The sequence below is a fragment of the Equus caballus genome, chromosome 3 (genome assembly GCF_041296265.1).
Source record: "Equus caballus isolate H_3958 breed thoroughbred chromosome 3, TB-T2T, whole genome shotgun sequence".
In the NCBI taxonomy this organism is placed as follows: Eukaryota; Metazoa; Chordata; class Mammalia; order Perissodactyla; family Equidae; genus Equus; species Equus caballus.
Genome location: NC_091686.1, coordinates 36,391,861 through 36,413,255, shown reverse-complemented (window position 1 = coordinate 36,413,255; position 21,395 = coordinate 36,391,861). Strand labels below are relative to the sequence as shown.

General features: G+C 57.2%; 2 protein-coding genes across 6 annotated transcripts; one reads left to right on the top strand and one right to left on the bottom strand.

The window, feature by feature from the left end:
• Nucleotides 1-245: 245 nt before the first annotated feature.
• URAH (urate (hydroxyiso-) hydrolase) lies at nt 246-3,334 on the top strand. The gene is made up of 4 exons (XM_001488533.5): nt 246-589; nt 1,029-1,168; nt 2,455-2,590; nt 3,057-3,334. The coding sequence occupies exons 1-4, from the start codon at nt 530-532 to the stop codon at nt 3,144-3,146; spliced, it is 426 nt and encodes a 141-aa protein (XP_001488583.3). The 5' UTR covers nt 246-529; the 3' UTR covers nt 3,147-3,334.
• GAS8 (growth arrest specific 8) lies at nt 2,087-21,023 on the bottom strand. 5 transcript variants are annotated; one of them, XM_023637588.2, is made up of 13 exons: nt 20,873-21,023; nt 20,143-20,229; nt 19,264-20,026; nt 16,893-16,979; nt 14,176-14,373; nt 13,707-13,913; nt 11,714-11,768; nt 10,829-11,034; nt 10,151-10,318; nt 9,742-9,828; nt 7,239-7,448; nt 4,815-4,880; nt 2,087-3,747 (listed from the first exon to the last, which is right to left on the bottom strand). In XM_023637588.2, the coding sequence occupies exons 3-13, from the start codon at nt 19,264-19,266 to the stop codon at nt 3,598-3,600; spliced, it is 1,437 nt and encodes a 478-aa protein (XP_023493356.2). In that variant the 5' UTR covers nt 19,267-20,026; nt 20,143-20,229; nt 20,873-21,023; the 3' UTR covers nt 2,087-3,597. The 5 variants fall into 5 exon arrangements, with proteins under 5 accessions (XP_023493356.2, XP_023493357.1, XP_070119398.1 ...); XM_023637589.2 differs by lacking the exons at nt 20,143-20,229; nt 20,873-21,023 and having other exon boundaries at nt 9,742-9,889; nt 10,086-10,318; nt 19,264-19,648; XM_070263297.1 differs by lacking the exons at nt 20,143-20,229; nt 20,873-21,023 and having other exon boundaries at nt 9,742-9,889; nt 10,086-10,318; nt 14,176-14,440; nt 19,264-19,335.
• Nucleotides 21,024-21,395: the final 372 nt, after the last annotated feature.

Here is a 21,395-nt window from a genome sequence, read left to right as displayed (position 1 = left end):
TCCCGGGTCTGCGCCCGCGGCTGGAACCGATCCCCGCAGGACCCACCAGCCCCGCCCCGCGCTCGTCCCCGGAGGCCCGCTCCCCCAGAGGCCCGCCCCCGGAGACCCGCCCCCCGGAGGCCGGCCCCGGGAGATCCGACCCCGGAGACCCGCCCCCCCAGAGGCCCGCCCCCGGAGACCCGCCCCGCGCCCTCGAGCCCCGCCCCGTCTCCACCCTCCCACCCCACACAAGTCCCCTCGACTTCACTTCCGGCCCCGGGAGGAGCCTCCGCGGCCCCGCAGGTGCGTGCGCTGGGGTCACCCGCCCGAGCCGGCTCCTGAGCAGAATCCCCTGGGGCCTTCGAGTTGGACACCGGGTGGGGCCGCCCCCGCGAGCGGGACGCCTGCCCCCCTCCTCCTAGGTTTTGTGAGACACCTGGCCCCAGGCCTGGCAGGTGCCGGGGTCAGGGCGAGGGCCGGCCCGGGGAGGTGCCTGCTCCCGTGGGGTGTGACCTCTGGCCGCCTCGCGCAGTCCCGAGGCCCGCCGGCCATGAGCTCGAGGGCCGCCCCGCGGCTGCGGACGCTCCAGCGACACCTTGGCTCCCCGGAGGTAGGGGCCAGGCCCGGTTGCTGGGTTCCTGTCCCCTCGACAGCATGGTGACCCATGAGCCAGGGGACAGCGAGCTGGCTTCTGGGAGAACGAGGAGACGTCGTCTGGCCTCCTACGGCCTGCACTGACTGGGCGGAAGGAGGGCTGCGTGGGGAGGCCTCTGTGTGCGGAGATGCCCTTCAGTGGTGGGGGGAGGGGAGAGGAGGGGGCCCTAGTAGGGTGGGGAGGCCATGCTAGTGGGGAGAACTGGACGCAGGTCTGCGTTGTTAGGGACTGTGCTGCAGTGTTGACACCGCAGCCTCGTGGGGCTGACTCAGCAGTTCCAGCCCCTCCCCCCAGGGCCCGGGGCTGTTTACTCTAAGGCTGTTGCCCCACAAGGCTGGTGTGGATTCCAGGCTGGGCCCCACACACTCATCCCTGCCCCTCTCTTGTGGCCCAGGGCAGAGGCATGGAGCCGGTCAGCAGCCCACTGACCACACATGTGCTGGACACGGCGTCAGGGCTCCCGGCCCAGGGCCTCTGCCTACGTCTCTCCAGGCTGGAGGACCACGGCCAGCAGTGGACCGAGCTGAGGAAAAGGTAGGAAGGACACAAGTGCAGACCACCTCCCCCAGTGCAGGGCCCGTCCTGAGTCCCAGCCTGTGACCGGGCAAGGTGAAGGATCCCAGACGGGCAAGGAGTGCGAGCACTGAGGGCTGATGGTGGGCTGACAACTGCCAGACAGTCCCCCTTGGCCTCAGGACCCCCATGGCCTCCTGACTCTAGCAGCCTCTGCTTCCTCAGGCTGTGCCGTCCTGGTTGGACTGGCCCCTAGAACCGGGGAGCAGAGGCTGGGTTAAGGCCTGAGGCTCATCACCATGATTAACGGGGAAGCTTGTGCCAGCTGAGCACTGTCTGTTCTTTTTATTCTCACTACACCCTGTGGGCAGGCACCATAATTACCCCTTTTGGAGATGGGAGACTGAGGCAGCAAGAGGCAAGGTCAGAGTGGATTCCGCTGTGCTCTGCAGGCCCTGCTGGGGGAGGCATGGCCCAGGCTGGCTGCCACTGTGGCCCTGGGCTGGCCTTGTGAGCAGGTTCCCCAGACCGACTTGAAGGAGGCAGGCTCCCTCTGGTGGTTGGGGTGAGGGGCTGGGCCCCAGGGTTCAGGGCCTGAGGGTAAGGAGCCCGCCCCCTCCTTGTTCAGCCCTCCACAAAAGCTGGGGGTCCAGGTCCCACCTCATGGTGTCGCATAGGGGTCACATAGACCATCCCCAGCCCGCCCATAAACTGCCCCGACAGGCTACTCTTTCCCTTCACAGTACAAACCCTTGAAAGCACAGCTGGTGGGAACAATAAGATGTTTTTCTGGCGGGGACTGGGGGCCCTCAGAACCCTCCAATTGGACACTCGGTGCCACTGGAAACACGCCGCCATGTGGATGGGGGTTTGGGTCATTATTGACCCAGAAAGCCTTGTGCAATATAGTCAATGAAAAATGCAGGTTATAAAACAGTATGAAAAGTATAATCCATTTTATTTTTTTTATGTTTGTATATAAGCATATTTAGGCATAGAGAAAACCTGGAAAAATATGTGCCAAATATAAACTGATTACTGCTCATGGGGTAGATTGTGGAAGAATTTTTTTCCCCTTTCTGCTCCTCTGTATTGTGATTTCCTAGAAGAACAATGTGGCTGTGTCCTTAAGGCTGCTCCAGAACGAGGCTCTAGAATCCATCCTGCTGCAGGGCTGTCCTGGCCCTACTCACCCGGGTCCCAGTCAGGCTGCAGGGGTGTCTGAGGCCACGGGCACGCAGACCCAGGAGAGCCAGGCGGGGCGCGGCTCCGCAACCGCCTCTGCAGCTCCCGCTTCCCCTCGCCAGCTACACCGACCCTGACGGCCGCTGTCCCGGGCTCCTGCCACCAGGCCAGATGAAGGTGGGCACGTACAAGCTGTCCTTTGACACCGAGGGCTACTGGAGGAAGCGGGGGCAGGAGAGCTTCTACCCATATGTGGAGGTGAGGACCGGGGGCAGGCTGGTCCCGCCCCTCAGTCTCTCCCATGGTGGTGGCAGGTGCTGAGGTCACCTGCTTTGAGTTCCCAGAGGAAGTGTCCAGGACTTCTCACGGCAGCCCATCCCTGCCCTGCCCCTCGGTCAGGCTGTTGGGGGCAGGGCCAAGGGTGACTCGGGCCCCATCCAGCTCACCGGGCCTGACCTCCCTGCCTCCCCCTTCACCTGACCCTGTTTTGGGAGGACCCCTTGGGAACCCGCAGGCCCAGGGGTCCCTCAAGCCGAGCACTTTCTCCAGGGAGGATTCAGGTCCCTCCACAGCCCTCACCACGTTGGGGCTCCTGTCCCCTGGACTTTAACTCCCAGGGCACAGCCTGGGCTGCTGTGTCCTCCCCGGGAGCACTGGGGTTAGGCTGCTCGTGTGCTGCATGCAGGCCCCTCGCTTCTTCTGGTGCCTTCTCTGCTTCTCTCAGGTCGTTTTCACCATCACAAACGAGACCCACAAGTTCCACGTACCGCTGCTGCTGAGCCCGTGGTCCTACACCACGTACCGAGGGAGCTAGTGGCTGAGCCACCGTCACTCTGGCTGAATGCCAGCTGGCCTGTGAGCACCAATTCTGTTACCACAGCCGCCGAGCCACCCGTGCCCTCAACAGACTGGCCTCTGTGTTCCTCCTGGGTCATCTGGCCCCCAATTTCCCAGTGGCGGCTGTGACTTGGGCATCAATAAAGTCAGTGCTGGCATCTGCAAGGCTGTGGCGGTCACTAGGCGGAGCTCAGCTGGTGCCACCCACCCCAAGGCGGGAGGGGTAGGGTGGGTGGGTGGGCGTGCGCACCAGCTGGGCTGCAGGGAAAGCTGCAGCTGGCCGTGGGCCCTGGAGCGCCTCTCCACACACCACGCAACAGGACACACAGCCAACGTGAAGCGCCTTCATTTGCTGGCAACACAAATGTAAAAACAAACGCCTGCCGTCCTCAGGGTTGAAAGGGGGTGTCCTCCAGCCCGGGCAGGGGCTACGTTGGGGTGCCCACGAGTCCCGCGGGGCCCTGACCCAGCGTCTGCCCGACCACAGCTGTCTCCAGGGGCTTGAAGCCCACGTTGTCCAGGGGGATCCCAAAGGCCAGGAGCTTTGCCTCATAGGTGCGAAGCAGGTCGTTGTGGGCCTGTGGGAACAGAGCGGCATCAGGGGCGGGTGCAGCGCACGGCACCAAGGCTGACCCCACTCAGGCCCACCCAGCTCCGTGGAGGGGCAGGAGGGTGCTGGTGGAAAACCACAAAGCTAACCTTTACCAGGGAGCTGGGCCTGACTCAGCAAAACTGTCATCAAGAAAAGGGCCCCAGGGCTCGGAGCTGAGCGTTAAGGGCCGGGCTCCAGAGAGAACTTGGGGCCAGGCCTGGCTCACCCTTCGCTGGGTGTGGACCAGTTGCCCTAGGAGCTACACACACCAGTAGATGGCCCTACTTCTGCTCATCTAAGTGTCAGGAGATGCCGAGCATCTGAGGGAAGGGCCCAGATGGGCAGAGGAGGCTGGGAGGGCCGAGGGCAGGCCCAGCCTTCATTGTGGGGTTCCAGAGACCTTGTGTACAATGTCCCCCCGCAGAATTAAAGGCATTTTTGAGTCACATTCGTGGGGTGGCTCTTGGTAAATGCACTGTATCTGCGTCCCCCATGGGCAAAGCCCAGACAGAGCTGTAGGCTCAACTATGGAGCTGGGGGCACTGGGGCCCAGGCCTGTCCAGTGTGGGACAGACAACAGTGGGAGGGGGGCACTGCCCTCCCCACCTGCAGGAGACCTCCATGCCCATGTGGTTCTTGGCACGGAGAGAGAGTGCGGCTCCCATCACTTAACAAAGGGTCAGAAAAGGTTAGACCCATAACTGTCCCCTGCTTGAAGGACACGGGCATCAACCTGGGGGCCCCTCCAGTCACCTCAGAGGCCAGGTCTGCGCCATGGTGCAAGGGTGAGGGCCAGGTGGGGAGACGGACAGAGCCTGCCGGATGAACAAACTGCCCTCATTTACTGGACGTGCACCAGGCAGGCCCTGTAAGGGACACCAGGACAGCAGCCGGAGCTATGGGGACGTGCCCCAGGCCACAGCAGGCCAGTGAGACTGGGCAGGCCAGACAGCCTCAAGCTGTGTCCACCCCCACCTCCTGGGCAGAGGTATAAATGGGGAGGGGTCCTGGGGGAGGGACGGGCCCTGTGGGAGGGCCGGGGGCTCCCCGTACCTTGCAGACTCGGGCCAGCTCATACTGCAAGTCCTTGATGGCGCTGTTCTTTGATTCCAGAACATCCTGAGGAGAGAAGGACGGACGTTAGTTTGAGACTCTTTGAGGCCGAGGCAGACGGGTGGGCGGGAGGCTGGGGGCTCCAGCAAGGAGACCGCAGCCATCCAGGGAGTAGCGGCCTGGCTCCATCACGTGTCCATGCACGGGGAGCAGCCAGCGTGGACAGGCCTCCCAGGGAAAGAGACCTGCCTCTCCAAGGAGACTGCCTAGATGGGAGAAGTGAGGACCGGAAGTCTGAGGGGCAGCTGGCCTGGTTCTGGAGCTCCCCCTCCTCCAGCCACGGCCCAGGGAAGCCCCCTGCACCTACACCTGCCATCTGGGAGTCATCCTCCGCAGGGTTCCTGGCCACCAGAAAGGTGAGCGCTGAGCCACACGGCGCCCTGGCCTGCGGGCACAGTGCCGTGACCGCTGCAGGCGGGATGTGTCCCTCCCCTCGTCAGCTGCTGCAGCCCAGGGCCTCCCCAGCTCTAAGACCGGCCGCCTTCCCAAGAGGGGCGCAGGAAAGCTGACCTCCCCCGCCGGCCAGCACTCTGGGTGACTCACATACAAATAGGGACAAGGACAGAGAGGAGCCCTAGACAGAGGACCGTGGTGCTGCCGGCCCAGATGAGGCCCCTCCTGTGTGGCCGCCCTGCCCCAGGCCCCGAGCACCTATCCCAATGACTCGGGTCCCGCAGGCACTGCTCCCCCATCAGCCAACACCCAGTCTCAGCCAGACGTGTGGGCACGACGTCCCCTGGGACTCCCAGCCCCTCCTGAGTGGGTGAAGTCGCTCTTCCTGCACTGGCGCCAGTGTGCTCCCCTCCTGCCCTCAGTGTCCGTCTGTGGCACAGTGGGCTCACTCTTATCCACTGCCCTCTGCCCACAGCTTGCCATGGTTCCCATCGGCCCCTAACTTGGGGGCACAGCTGACAGGCTTCAGAATCACGCCCACCCAGCTGGCTGTGCTCCCTCATCTCAGCCTTGTGTCCCCCTAAGGCCTGGGCAGCAACGAGGGGCTCAGGAGTGTACACAGAGCTAAGTGCGAGCTTCGGCCTCAGGTCAAGGCCGGGCGGGAGCGAGCCGGCTGGGATCACACAAAGATCAGGTGACCAGACGGACACAAGCTAATCCTCGGGCCCAGAGGCCGTGTGAGTGGACTGCGTTCAGCTGAGCTGTGCGTTGGTGAATCACCTTGAAAATGCCACCTGTGCTGCTTCTCAGGATCGCACACCTACACAGCAGCAAGGGGGCCTCACGGGACCCAGATCTGCTTCTCCGTGAAGGAAGAGCAGGGACAGACAGGTGCCCTTCACCCTGGAAGCATCTATGTCTGGGACAAGCCAGCCCTGTCACTGGGCCTCTCGATAGAGGCCAGCTGCATTCCAGGGGCCCAAGCACACCTGTGTCTGTCACCCAGGCCCCCAAGGGAGCCACCCCAGGGGCCACCTCAGGCCTGTTAGCTACAAGCCACCTGGCCGGCCAGGATCCCAAGGTCAGCCACGCTTCCCTGGCTGCCAGAGACCCCTGGTCCGCATCACTGGCCTTTCCTGTGATACCCCCAACCTGTGATACCCCCAACCAGGTCCAGGGAGCAGAGGGACACGGCCCCGCTCCAACTAAGAGATGACCTGCCAGGTGCTGTTGGGGCCTCTGCTGCTGGTCAAAGGTGGCAGCAATTCCTCAGTTGACCCAGCTGGCCCGTGGGCATGGAGGTCTTCTCTGTCTTGGTTACTGCTGTCCCCCCTGCCCAGGATGGTCCTAGCACAGAGGAGCGCCATAAATAACGTGGACTCATGAGCAAACAGCTCCAGCCTCTGCTCAGATGTCACTCCCTCTGGGAAGCCTTCCCTGGCACCCCCACCCACAGCTTCCATGTCCCCGTCCTCACTGTCCACAGCCTAAACCAGCACATCTGAGTGTCCCCGGCAGCAGTGGCCTCAGCTGACAGCTCAGAGGAATGCATCGTCCCGCAGGCCTGTGTCTGGGCCTGTCACCAGATGACCAAGGAGCTCAGGCTCAGAAGTTCAAGAGTGACCCCAGGCCTGACGGCTGAACCCATCTTGAGAACCGGAACAGGGAGTGGGCTCAGGGACTGGAAGGTGCCAAGAAGACAAGGAGGGGATCAGGAAGACCTGAGAGACGCGAGCAAACTGAGGAGAGTGAGGGAGGGACTGCGCATCTGGAGCCGGGGGCTTGACCATGAGAAATCCACCACAGCCCCTGCCCGAGGTCAACTGAGGGCAGCCTCCACTGGAATGGAGGCTGAACATGCCCGGGTCCCGCCTCGAGACAAGTGACCCCCGACCAGAGCCCAGGCTGCCTGCTGGGCGCAGGAGCATGGGGCACCAGCGCGGCCCCTGCCCAGGAACCAATCGGACCTACCTCCAGCTTGCGGGACACGAGACTCAGGGCTGCCGGGTCCAGGTTGGAGGACGCCAGCACCTCGTTGAACTGCACCTCTTTCTTCTCCACGGCGGCGTTCAGCGCCTGCAGTTTGCGCTCCAGGAGCAGGTTCTTGAAGCCCACCTTCTGCTGCACCTCCAGGATGGCCGCAGTGAACTTCCGGTAGAGCTCATCCCGTTCCTGCTGCACCTGTGGGACGGGCTGCGGGGTGAGGCGAGCAGCCCCCTCCCGCCTCCACCTCTGGGCCAGAACACACCGCTTCCACAGAGGGACCACCTTTCTCCAGTGCCCACCCGCAGGCGGGCGGGTCTGTGTCATCCACACTGCCTGCACCCCGACTCTCTGTGACACAATTAAAAGCGGGCAGCTGTCCACACCGTGGAGGGTAGGAGGAAACAGCAGCCGGGCCCTCCTCTAGGAAGGTGTCCCAGGAAGCAATGGGCGCCCTGGTAGGAGCTGAAGAGGGCCCACAGGAGAGTGGGGCCGGCCTTGCCCCGGGTTTGGGCAGTGGGCTCAGGACAAACATGTCCTTGATCGCCCCACGTGACATCCAGGGCATCAGAATCCGGAAAGCACTGTTTGTGGGTGGGGGGCCTCTTGGGGATCCACTTCCTCTGCCAGCCCCAGATCCTAGAACCCCACGTGCTGTCCACGTGCCCCACAAATGGCAGATCTAGAGCACAGCCCCGGAGCAGCTGCCTGTCACTCAGTGAGTGCTCTTTTCCATCTCTTGACTCTTACTTTTAACCATGCGTTGTAAAACATCAAGACTTTGTAGAAGTGTAACAAGTCAACCCACTTCCCAGAGGCCACCACGTGAATATTTGGGGGGACTTCTTCCAGAATGTTCTCTAGATATGTAAAAACACGCAATCGTGCCAGGAGGAGAAGAGAACTATGCTAAACCCTACAGCACCTCAGCCTTCTAACTACTGCGTAGTATTCCTTAGGTTTGCTTCAGCGCAGTCCCTGTCCCTTTGGTCTTTAAAATCTGCTGACAAATCTGTGCTCTTGGTTTTCTAAGGAGACACTGACGTGGCCACGTCCCAGTAACCACATTCAAATGGAAGAGGAGGTGGCAGGGAGCAAGGGCTCCAGCACAGGCCTCGGCTCGGCTCTGCTCTCTCCTCCCCCACTGCGCCCGCCTTAACCAGCAGCGAGGGACATCTCTCCAGCTACGCCCAGGCCCCTGCTCCTGGGCTGTCCATCAGCCTGCGGGACCCGCTGAGGCTTCTTTGAAGAAGGCGAATCTAGATCTGACTTGCTTACGGGATGTTCCTGAGGAACTTGGCCCATTCCGTTATCAGAGTCTGAGACTGTGATTTTTCAATTAGGTGGGAAAAGAAAAATACTGCGCACTAGCGAACACTCACAAAGATGGCCGGCTCCGCCCAGACCCGGGCGGCCTCTAGAGGCAGGGAGGGCCATCTTGGCCACTCACTGGGGATCTCAGAAAAGCACATCCAATGCCGACACTTTCCACCCACTCACGACGGCAAAGGTTTGAACTGGTGAGATCTGCTGCAGGCGGGAAGTGGCCCCTCGGGCACGCTGGGCCAGAGCCTAACTGAGAACCGCCCTCTGCACAGACTGTCCAAACTCTGAACACAAACCTTCTGGCCCAGCGATTCCACTGCCAGGAACTGACTTTCCTGAGAGAGATTCACAGAATTGCACAAAGATGAAAGGAGAATTGTGGCAGCGATGCTGTGATAGCAAAGGACTGGAAGGGATGTTCCTCAAGGGGAACTAGCTAAATAAATGCCGGAGCCTGCAGGCAGAGGCACGCCGTGGCAGCTAAAAAGAGCAAGGCCACTCTACACTGTGATTTGGAGACGGCACAACACACCGTGAGAATAAAGGTGTGTCACGAGCGAGCGTGACCCCATATCATCCACGTAATGCAGGCTCCTGAGAGATGACAAGGCCAGACTTCATGTCTGCAAGGTAGGAGTCATTCCTGCGCTGGACACACAGGAAGAGGTCTGGAAGGACACTCGGGAAGCTGTGACCACTGTGAGGACCAGCACTGCTCAGCGGGACCCTCTCATTGTCACTTACAGACTTCAGCTTCCATGCCTGCCTTCCAACGCATCTGTAACCGTTTAGTACCTAAATACGTGTCTGTGCACGAACACGATGCTTGCTGCGAGGGGCCGGGCGGCCTGCGTGTGTTCCACAGGTGACACCAGGGGCCAGAGCGGGCGCAAGCTGCTCCCCACAGGCACCTGGTCTTTGAGACCCTGGGCCTCCTACAGAATGTGCCACAGGTTTTTGCCTCTGAACTGCGTAGAATAGGGAGCGGGCAATAGGACCTCCAGCTTCCAACCCCAGAAACCCAGCCACAGCATCAGGACCGCTTCAAGAGGTCTCGTCAGGAGAGCTCTTCAAGAGCCAATTGCAGGAGACGGCGGCAGGAAGCGCTCCTCGCCGGCTGGGGGTCCCGGCCTGCGGGCTGCAGGCCCACCCAGGGTCTGCTCACCTTCATGAACCGCTGCTCCAGCACCTCATGCTCCCACTGCAGCCCCTTCAGCTCTTTCTCAGTGACCTTCAAACGCGCTTTTGTGCACTGGAGAGAAAACAGGGGGTGGGGGACACAAGGCATTCTGGCATCCATGTAATGCAGGCTCCTGAGAAATGACAAGGCCAGAAATAATCCTCAGCAAGAACTGACTCAAGGACAAGCGCTCAGCACCCTGACGGCGGGCTAGGGGGACACCTATCTCCCAGAGGATGCACCAACTTTACTTCCCCCCCTGCCCCCCGCCAGAGGACACCTGTCAAAGAAAGGAGGGCCGCAGCTCCCCGCTTCCTGCCTTCACTGGCCTTCCTCCTCTCCTGGGCCCAGGAGAAGGTGCTGAGGCGGGAGATGAATTCAGGTGGAGACTCACGACCAGGATCTGCTTGTCCCTCTCGTAGTTCCCGAGCTTCTTCTGCATCTCATTCATCTCGTCCCGAGCCTTCTGGAGGGGGTCTGCCAGGCGCTTGTTCTGCACGGACACCTCCGCCATCTCCTTCTCGAGGTGCTCCTCTTTCTTCCGCATGTCCTCCATCTGCTCCTGTTGGCACAGCACGGGGTCAGGAGGCGCCTGGCAGACAGACCTGAGGGGCTGCGGCCTTCGGGTGAGGGCCACGAGCCCTCCTGCCCACAGAGAGTGGTCCCGCCAGCCGCTCGCACACTGTGGACCTAGACTGTTTCACATATAAACACAGAGGATTTGGGCACAGTTTTAATCTGTTCTGATTTTTCTAGGAATGCAGCTTCCATGAGAAATGAGAGACTACCCTCTGTTCGGAACCTCCGCAGGGGCACCCTCCATTATGGAACCCTGTCCCTGCCAGCACTCGGGCGACGATGACACCGCCTGCACCAGCCGTGCTATGGCTCCCACTGCGGTTCAGCCTGAGCTTTCCCATCTCAGAAAGCGCACCGTCTCCTCACTTCCCTGCACGCTGACTGCTCCCAGCTACAAGGCAGTCCCTCGGCTGTGAATCCAGTCAAGGGCAGCAGGGGGCACTGTCCAGTCCCATGGACAGGTGTGGGAGCCCATCCCCTGGCCAGGCGGCACCTTGAGGGAGTTGATGAGGGCCAGGTTGTTGAGGGTGATGTCATTGTAGTAGTTCTTGATGTCCGTGAAGGCCTCCTCGTGCCGCTGCATCAGCATGTTGATCTGGCCGTTCTTCCTTTCCTCCACCTCGTGGATCTCGGTCTTTCTCCGCAGGTCGAGCTCATCCCTAAGCATCTTCATCTTCTTATCATACTTGGCCTCAATTTCTGAAAGGCAGCAGCACACAGAGCAGCTTAGCAGAGGAAGAACAGGTGCCCTGTGGCTACAAGAATAGATGAATCTTCAGCACACCCACCAGGACGAAGGCTGCACAGACAAGTTCTGCCAAAGAACAGGGTGGGTTTAGGTGGAGTTCTTTCTGCTGATGCTCAGATGACACATTCAGCACACACACCACTGTCTGCCTTCTTTGCCTGTGGCAGGCATTGCTAATCAATCCCTGCATTAGGGCTCCCAACAGCTGAGTGTCAGCTGATCCCAGTGGACACTGACCATGGCTGTGTGGCCATCGAGCAGACATGGGGCTTTATTAGTAAACCAGACAGAGGTGTGAAATGGGAGCCTCCTCAGGTCAGAATACATGGGAAGACTATTCTAAGAATGCTGCCCACGAGACTGAATAATACCACCTGCTTCTAACTGCCGACTGTGCCAGGAGGGGGGAAGTGGGTGGTAACTGCAGCCTCCCCAGCTCACATGGAAATAAGTTGTTCTGGAATTCTGAGCGGTCCGTCAGCCTTGGCAACTGCCACGTTCTCTCTCTTTGCGTGTCTGGGCTGTTTTAACCTGGTTTATGTGGCCTGGGTTAAAAACCCGGAGGTAAATTACTTTCTGATGGGAGGGGCTCTGGCACCATCCTAGACAGTGTGCATGTGAGGCACTGACCTCGCACTTGCCTCTCGAAGTCGCTCCGCATCTTGGTGATCTCCTCGGTGTGTCTCTGCAAAGGCAGAGCAGGCCATTTTAGACGGGCACAGGGAGGAGCCCCGCCCTTGGGCTGGCCCAGCTCCTCACAGTACGGAAAGTCCAACGGGAAACCCTCTGCTGTTCCAGTGGGTGCATGTCCTCCTCTCCGAGCTCAGGGACCATGCCCAGAGTAACACAGCTTGGGTATCAGCCACGTGTCACACCTCACTTCCCTTGGCTAAAGTGACCCAGAGCCTGAGAGGACATGAACAGACATTCTGGGCATTATCCGTGCTCGGCCTCTCGCCCACTCTGCCCGCAGGCTGGAGAGCAGTGGAGATGATACACAGAGTGCAGGCTCCCTCCAGTGCCTGCTAGCCTGCTTCAGCTGCAGCTCGAGCAGCAGTAAAAATTACTTCAATAGTTATCATATATACAAATTTTGAATAAAAAATTTATTTTTAGGGGCCAGCCCGGTGGTGCAGTGGTTAAGTTCACAGGTTCCGCTTCTCGGCAGCCCGGGGTTCGCCGGATCGGATCCCGGTGCGGACATGGCACCGCTTGGCACGCCATGCTGTGGTAGGCGTCCCACATATAAAATAGAGGAAGATGGGCACGGATGTTAGCTCAGGGCCAGGCTTCCTCAGCAAAAAGAAGAGGACTGGCAGCAGTTAGCTCAGGGCTAGTCTTCCTCAAAAAAAAAAATTGATTTTTAGAGCATTTTTTTTTATGCAAAGGGAAGCCAACCACATAACTATTCTATATCTAGGCCTCCAGAAAGCAGACAGCCTCACATCAAATTCACTGGAAACCAGCCCATTCTGTGCTTCTCTCAGGAAAGACCAGACATTCTTGAGGTCCAAGACTTCAGCACCCGCAGCCTCGCTGCAAAGTCTGCAACAATACTGAGTTTTTTCCAGATTCAGCTGAGGCGGGGCTGCCTCCAGGCATGAGGCACGTGGGTTGACAAAGTCTTCTCAACCCGCAGCAGGAAGTGCCTTTGAAAACCAAATGTGGACACATCTTCCCTCTGCCCAGATCCTCCGCAGGTGCCCTGACTCAGCAGGGTCGAAGCCCTGGTCCTCACGGTGGTTTTGGGGGCGGACAAGGTCTGAGCTCACTTCCCAGCTTCCTTGCTCCTGCCTCCCCTGGGCCTTCAGGCTGGCCCGTCCCCTGTCCCTTCTCCAGGCCTGGTCTCCCCCAGCCTGGGCCAGCCTCTACCTCCTTCCAGCCTCTGCCCAATGCCACCTTCTCAAGGAGGCGTTCCCAGAACTCCTTGTAGAAAATGCAGCGCCCCTCATCCCCAGCACCCTCCCCATGCGGCTCGCCCTGCAGCACTCACACCCACGGCGCGCTGTATGTGTTGGACACGTTTTGTCTTCCATCCTACATGTACTCGTTCCTCTCCAGACCAGCAGCCACACATGGGCAGGCAGGCGTTTCCTCAGTCCTGTTCCCTCTACGTCCCCAGAGATCAGAACAGAGCCTGGCATCTTATGGTGCTCAGGAAACGGATTTCAACCTGCACCTGGAACTCCCAGCCTCCCTTAGAAAGGCCAAAAAGTCTCAAAACTCAGCCAGGTGCTCACGAGCCCAGCTTCGTGACAAACTGCCGTGGCCGCCCAGGGGCCAGCGCAGCGGACACCTGACTGGTGGTGTGTATCTCTAGATGCACCTGACATACTCCCTGGGAAAGGAGCCAGGTCAGGGGCCAGCAGCACGTGGAGAGGGACCCTGAGTGGAGTTCCTCGTGGAAAGTCAATTTGTTGCTCAAATCTGAGACAGAATTCTGTACTTGGCCCCCAAACGGGGTTTGTTTGGCTGCATGCTTTTTGTGTGTGTGTGTGGTATTTCAATTAATTGCCAAAATGCAGGAGGTTTACACAAAAATATGAATTCCTAGTACTGTTGAGTCATCAAGAGTTTGCTGTCCCCAGCAGCCAGGGGACAGGCCCAGGGACCCCACACCTACCAGCCGCAGGTTCTTCACCACCACCTCGTTGGCCAGCTCCTGCTCCTTGAGCTCCACCTTCAGTGCCCGCATGTCCTTGCGCAGCATGTCCTCCTGCGCGCAGTGCTCCTTCTGGGCCAGCTTCATGACCACCGTGCCCTCGGCCTTCATCTCCGTCAGGTTGTTCTGATGCTCGTACAGCAGGTGCTTCACCTTCTGCTTGTAGACCTGTGTGCACGGAGAGCACCACCTGCTCACCCGCACACGCACACACACTCTGGCACACGCATGCTCACCTGTCCACACATGTTCACTGCACAAGCACACTCCTGCACACACATGCTCCTTTCTAAGAAAATACCCCTAGGGTCCCATTGTAAAGGACATACACAGGACTGTGACCTCCCCAAAACAAAAAGAGAAAATGCCCCCATCCAGCTCCTGTGCTTCTGTGTGGTGACTCCAGCGGGGCAGAGGCCGGCCCACTCACCTTGATCTCCACCTGGTGCCTCTCCTCAGCCTCCTCCATCTCCCGGTCTTTGTTCCGCAGCTCGGCCTTCTTCTCCTCCAGCTGCCTCCGTGTGATCTCCCAGAAGGTGTGGATCTTGTCCCGCTCCAGCTGGAAGTAGTTGCGCTCCTCTCGCTCGCGGTCCAGCTCCTCCCGGATGCGGCAGACGTGCTCCTCCACCTGGCCGGGCAGAGCAGGGCGACTGAGGCGCCCAGCAGGAGCCCCGCCACTGCGAGGGGCGTGTGGACTGAGAAAGGTGAGGAAGAAAGAGGGAGGGGCTGGTCTCACCTGACAATAAAGATGAGCTAAAAGTAAGAAGTTAAAGCACAATGCTAGGAAGGCTCCAGGAATAGGATACGCCCAGTAAATAGCAGAAATCTCCAGAATTTGGCAAATAATCGTAAAAAGACTGTATCTTTTCATCCATTCCTGGGAATATATATTAAAGAAATTTCTCAAAAGAACTCAACAGCTTTCTGCTCAGATAGTAGCCCCAGTTATTGCAACAGCAAAAAAATAAAAAGGAAATTATCTAAAATGGTTTTGAATAGGGAAATGGTTGGGAAATTACAGTACATCAAGTAGAAGATTATCTGGCCCAAAGATACAGAGATATGAAAATGATGTAGCAACATGTAAAGACGTCCACAAAATAATGCTAAATGAAAAAAACAGTCACCTTTAAAGATACACGTTAAGCAAAAAATACACAAAACCAGTGGAAGGGTCTAACAGTCAAGAGAGTTTGGTTCACAGCCAATTGCAAATCTACAAATAGGTTAAGAAAAAAAAGTAGGACAGGCTCCCGGCTTTCTTGGGAATCTCATTTCCCTTAAGAACTGGTTATCTTCTGAGCATAACTCAGGCCACTCACTGTAAAGTTCTTCTCTCCTGATAACCCTGTTCCCCACAGAGAAACCACATTTCTCACTTCAAGAAAGGGCCACGAGGGGCAGCCAGGGGGCCTCTGAGCTGAGGACCCAGGGTGGAGCTTGGCTCCCTACGAGGGAGGAATGGCACCCCAGGATCTGACTAGGGCCTCAGCAGATGACAGTGTCTTCATGTCATGGACCTTCAGTGTCACTCAAACAGTGTAAACCAGGCTCCTTCCTACTCTGGCTCCCGGTGTTAGATTGTGCCATGAGTCAACATCTAGATGTCTAGTTTCTCCTAAAAATCTGAAAACAGCACTGGAGCCCAATGTCCACAGAGTAACCATCCAGTGAACTGACCACAACTGTCCCCAATCCCTCACTCCTGCCTGGACCCTGGTCACTTGCAAGGTGTCCATGCCTCAAATGTGCGCCGTGCCAGGGCAAGGCTGTGCTCCACAGACCACTGCCTCATCCCAGTTGTGCCCACAGGGGCAGGAAGTAAGCAGGGAGACAGGAAACAGCTCACCCGCTGGGGCAACGCTGTGCGATCCATTCTCCACGCAGCCCAGTGATCTCCCAAACACAGACCTGGCCTGCCACCCTCGGCTACACTGCAATGGCTTCCCTGCACGCAGAGTGAAGCCAGTCCACTACTGCTCAAGGGCCTCTGCCTGGCCTCCCAACTTAGCTCACGTGACTCTGTCAGTCTCCTTTGTATTTGTTCTTTATCTTAAAACTAGCAAAAGAAAGTACAGGTTGTTAACACCAACACTCGGTTGACAGGGAGCCCTCAGGTCCCTGCGACATGCTCACGTGGCAGCTGTCAATGGCACAGAGGCTGCAGGAGGTGCCACACTCACTCCCATGTTTGCTGTGTTAGTTTTCAGGAGCCTTTTAATTGAAATCATAATCATATAATTATGTCCACTAGCCCTTAACTTCATCAAAATGGACAAGTAGGGGCCAGCCCCATGCCTAGTGGTTCAGTTTGGCGTGCTCTGCTTCAGAATCCTGGGTTCGGTTCCTGGGCACCTACCTACACCACTCATGGGCAGCCATGCTGCGGCAGCGTCCCACATACAAAATAGAGGAAGAGTGGCACAGATGTTAGCTCCATGACAATCTTCCTCACAAAAAAAAAAAAGGACAAGTGTCTTAAGATGATTCCTAATGTCCTAATGTTTAATGGTAAATAAAATAAAGGTGAATGCTATCGATCCATGTGCTGATAACAGATCTGTAAATATCAGGTGCATAAAAGAATAAAATTGAAATGAAATACAGAAAATTAAAAAAAGTTTTTGGGGGGGACCAGCCTGGTGGCGCAGCTGGTAAGTGTGCATGTTCTGCTTCGGTGGCCCAGGGTTCACTGGTTCAGATCCCAGGTGCGGACATGGCACCACTTGTCAAGCCATGCTGTGGCAGGCATCCCACATATAAAGTAGAGGAAGATGGGCACAGATGTTAGCTCAGGGATGATCTTCCTCAAAAAAAAAATAGCTTTTATATCAGAAAAATATTTCCTCCCAAATTGCTACTATCCTATAAAACAGTTGTTCACTGTGGCCGTGTTGCATTTTTTTCTTAAGACGTACTGTGCTTGAGCGTTCTGGAGCTGACGAGAACTATGGAAATGGGGAGGGCATATCCTGGTTTGGACAGAACTGCAGGAGCCAGACTGAGGGCAGACACACAAGGCAGAAGGCTGTGATGCGTGGTCCCAAAGAGGCTCATGAACACAAACGTCCAGAGAGACAACTTGGAAGAGCACCCACCCACCCACCTACCCAGGACTGGGTCACGGCACAGGGCTGCTCCACTCACCTGCTCCTTGCTCATGTCCTCTGGAGCGAGCCCATCAACAACCGGGGTGCCTTTGCCTTTCCCTTTCTTCCCTTTCCTTTTGGGTGCCTTTGGTTAAAGAAGAGACAAGTGGGTAAAGAAGGGGGCTCTGACTAATGGCTTCACCTTCTGCCTGGCTCTGAGGCCCTCCTGGGGTCTTGTGGGAGAGGGGTACCTGTCTGGAGCCTCTCTCCCACTGCTCATGCCCCCCACCTGGAGCACATCACTCTGCACTAAGGTCCCCACCCTTAACCACACACACGGTCTCTGCTGACACCATTGGAGAAACAAGGAGAAAGCTTCCTTTTCAGAAGAGAAGTTTCTCCCTCAGAAAGGAACAGAGGGGATCTCATTCCAAATCCACTCCTTGGTATATGGCAGAGACCTCCTTGGTGTGGATGCAAAGTTTACTTGGCCTCAAAAAGGAAGAACCCCGGGGCTAGCCCCGTGGCTGAGTGGTTAAGTTCACGCACTCTGCTGCAGGCAGCCCAGTGTTTCATTGGTTCAAATCCTGGGCGCGGACATGGCACTGCTCATCAAACCACGCTGAGGCGGCGTCCCACATGCCACAACTAGAAGGACCCACAACGAAAAAATATACAACTATGTACTGGGGGGCTTTGGGGAGAAAAAGGAAAAAAATAAAATCTTTAAAATTATTAAAAAAAAAAAAAAAAGGAAGAACCCCAATACCACCTGCCAGATGTTGCCATGTTGGCTGTAATGCTTGGTAACCACCATAGAGAAACCTGCAAAACACTGTTCAATACGTGTACAGAGAAATGCCTGCATAGCAGTGACCACAGGCAACAATATGAGGCTTCCTTTCTTCTAGATATAAAGCTCCTGCAGAGAACCCTGGTCCAGACAGCTGGAGCAGACAGCACTTGCCCTGGATGCTCTGAAAATGCTCCGCCACATGGAACCGCTTGGGGTGTCCTGCTTCATTTAACACCAGGGACAAGGTGAGAGAGAGGACCTTGCGCCCACTCGCTTCCTGAGGGCCCCTCAGCAGATACCGAACTTGCAAATCCTCATCCCTCTGCCTGCCCCGCTCCCACCCCTCCGTGGCCCGTGCTTTTGGGTGCATGTGCGTCTGCACGGGTCTGCAATGTTTTCATGTGCGTGTGTTTACATGTGCCTGTAACATTTTCACGATTACAAAAAAACCTTATGTGGAAATCTTAGAAAACATAAAGAACAAAAAGAAAACCACCCATATTCCCACAAGCTAGTGATTAGATGTATTTGGGTGGTCTATTTCCAGTTAATTTTCCAAAGACCCATCCGCTGAAATCTTCACTCCTAATGTTCTGCCTTTTTTCTAATCCTTCTACTCCAAGAAGTCCACCCCATCAGAGGACCGCAAAGGTTTGTCACCACTTTGTATCTGGGACATTTACAGCCAACTTCAGGAGCCTGGAAGAGCTCCTGTGGATCCCCCACATAAGGTATCCCCGGCAACACCCAGCCTGCCACACCTGCCTCCAAACTAAGTCACTGACAACTCCTATGGGGGGGAGGGGGCAGAGGGACCTATCACATGACAGAGACAGGGATGCAGAACTGGGGAGGTGACAGCTCCCACCATGCTCTTCTCAATACAGACCTTGCTCCTCTGAGGCTCTCCAAGGAAAGAGCAGTTCCTGTACCCCAAGGCTCTGCCCTGGGCACCCCATGGGCACGGGACCCTCTGTCCAAGACTCCTTGGTGTTGAGGGACCTCTAGCCACGTGGTATGCCCCAGGCTCTCCAACTCAGAGACTGGAGGTCCTGGGGTATCCCTTGCACCCAACTCTCCTCCGTGAGGACCCTGTGTGCCTCAGACCCCTGCGAGGTGAGATCCTGGGTCCCAAAGATCTGACCAACCAAGCTTTCCATTCCACGTGGGAAATCTCCTTTAGCCAGGTTCTCTCTTCTGGACGCCTTGAACACTGGCCCTGGTCTTGCCGGGCGGGTTCTATGACCACCCCTGTACAGGATCCTGGAGAGCACAGATCTCTCAGCTCCAAGTGCATGCGGAATGCGGGATGCACGATGCATGATACAGCCCTGGGCTCTACCCATGGGGACTCCAGGAGACCACCAAATTCTCAATTCCAGGAACCCAGAGCTCTAGGCCTCCCCATCACAGAGTCTCAGTGTGCACAGGTCCCGGGGACCCAGGCTTCCCCATCCAGGGGTCTCTCTGCACACAAGAACCCGGAGCTCAGGCCTCCCCGTCCAGGGGTCTCTCTGCGCACGAGACCCCGGAGCCCAGGCCTTCCCGTCCCAGGGTCTCCGTGCGCGCATGGTCGGCTAACCGCGGCGCCGCAGGCCCCAGCGCAGACCCAGCGACCCACGCCCCTCCTCACCATGGCTGCGGCAGTCGGGAGCCGCCACCAGCGGACAAATGCGCCCGCCCAGCGGAGGCTGCGCCGTCTCCCGGCAACTGCTGGGCGGTCCCGCGCGAAGTCTCAAGGATCCTCGCGAGACTCCACCCGCCGAGGCAGGTCCTGGCAACGACGGGAGCGCGTCCCTAGTAACGCGCGCCGGGCGGAGCCAGGGGTTGCAGAGTTCAGGGACTTGCTCGCAGCAAGGCGTGGTCCACGCGCTTGGTCTCCTCGACACCCCTAAACGCGTTTCGGTGCGAGATGTATTTGTTTGTGGCCGGTCTCCCCCACTGGAACTTAACGTCCATTAAGGGGGAGGAAATGTTTCGTCCACTTCTGAACTACAGCGCCGAGAAGAGTGCACAGCGGTGCTCAGTAAGGTTGCCTTCAGTAAATGAGGAAGGGAGGGAGGGAGGACAGATCTGCCCCCAAGGCTCCGAGACATCCCAGTTAGGTACAAGCGTGGGCTGCGCCTGCCCTGGCCTCACCTCACCCTGCCCACCTTCAAAGATTCCTCCCGCCTCTGCCCTGCTGGCGATGGAAGACGGCTGCGTTTCCACAAACCCTCCGAAAAAAACAAAAATTGGAAAGAAAAATATGTTCCAGCTAAGTCCAACGTTTTGAAATTAGCAAGTGTCCCCTTCACAGAAATAAACAGCTCAGCCTGAAGAGGCCTCCTTGGTGGCAGCCCAGTCCTCGTGGTGAGGAAAAACCAGAAACAGCTGCGAGAGGTTTCCAAACAGCACTGCAGAAAAAAGAGAGTTACCAGCTTCCTCTCCTGACCTCTTGCTCTGAAAACGGCCAACCATTCTATGATTTCTAAAGTGAATTTCCATTCCCGGCCACCAACCTATTACTTACACACATCACTCTGTCACCCCAGAAGGCTGAGAGTTTGTCATAAGAGGTGGTCTTTCCACACCATTTGTTGTCTTTTTTTCCACACTCCTATGAAAGAGGACATGAGTGGAGCCATATTAAAATAGAGCCAGAGCTGCCGTTTCAGAGGAACTGCCCTGCACCTCTTGTTTTCTTTATCTTCCAAACTGGACCAAAGTCCCAGCATTCCAGGAAGCCAGGAAGGACAAGAATATCCTGTTTGTAAGGACTGATGAAACTGGACTTTGCTGAGGACCAAATCGCTAACCAATCCATGAACTTCAAGTCTAGCCTTTTGTCTGACAGCCGAATGAAGTACAGACCTGGCCTTCCCTCGTCCAGCACCAATGACCGCCCCTTTAATACAGCCTGCCTCACCGTCCTCCCTTTTTCCCATGAAAACTCTGAGCCCCTCTCCTGTAATGGGGACGCTATTTGGGTTATTCCCTGAATCTGTGCTCCCCGAATTGCAATTCTTTGATCCCAGATAAACACTTTGCTCTTAAACTAGTTCCTGTTTTTGTAGGTTGACACTCTCAGCTTCTTCCTAAATAGTGGTTTTGCATCAGGTCATGTTTTCCCATCTGTTTTGGGATGGAGAAGACTCCAGAATCTTCTCCCCCTGGAGAACTGTGTTGGGGACAGAGTGTAAGTAATGAAGAAAGGCTCCAGCAGGCGTGGATCTGCCTGTCCCGCCCGGGGAGGAAGATACCTCCCGAGATAGGCTTGCTCAGGCCTCAGGCCCCCACGCAGTGGCAGGGATCTGAGAGCCGAAGTGAGGAGCCCAACGGGCTTCCCGTTTGCCCACTCAAGCTCTGATTGTTCCTGGAGAGGAGCAGCTAGTTGGAAAGACTGCATTCCCTGGCCTGCACAGAGCCGTGACTTGTTTATAGCAGGCCCTGAGGCCTCTGTGAGGTCTCGTCGCATCACTGTGCCTGGTCAGCTGAGAGTCTGCATTTCTCTGCCAGACCCACTGGCCTGAGGGGCCTTCACCCACGGGGGTCTCCCAGCGGGAGTTCGGCAGGTGAGACGGTGCAGCAGGGCAGAGCGGCGGGGTAGTTACCATCAGTTAACACTTACAGACCCAATGTGCTGGGCACCTCATGCCAGTTGGCTTTTTGCTTTAGAAGTCTGGCTGGGAGTCCTGAGTTAAATAAACGTGTAACAATAATTCCTCTCGGCAAAAAGGGCAAGAATCAGAGGGTTAGCTCAGCACAAGGAGACACGGTATTCAC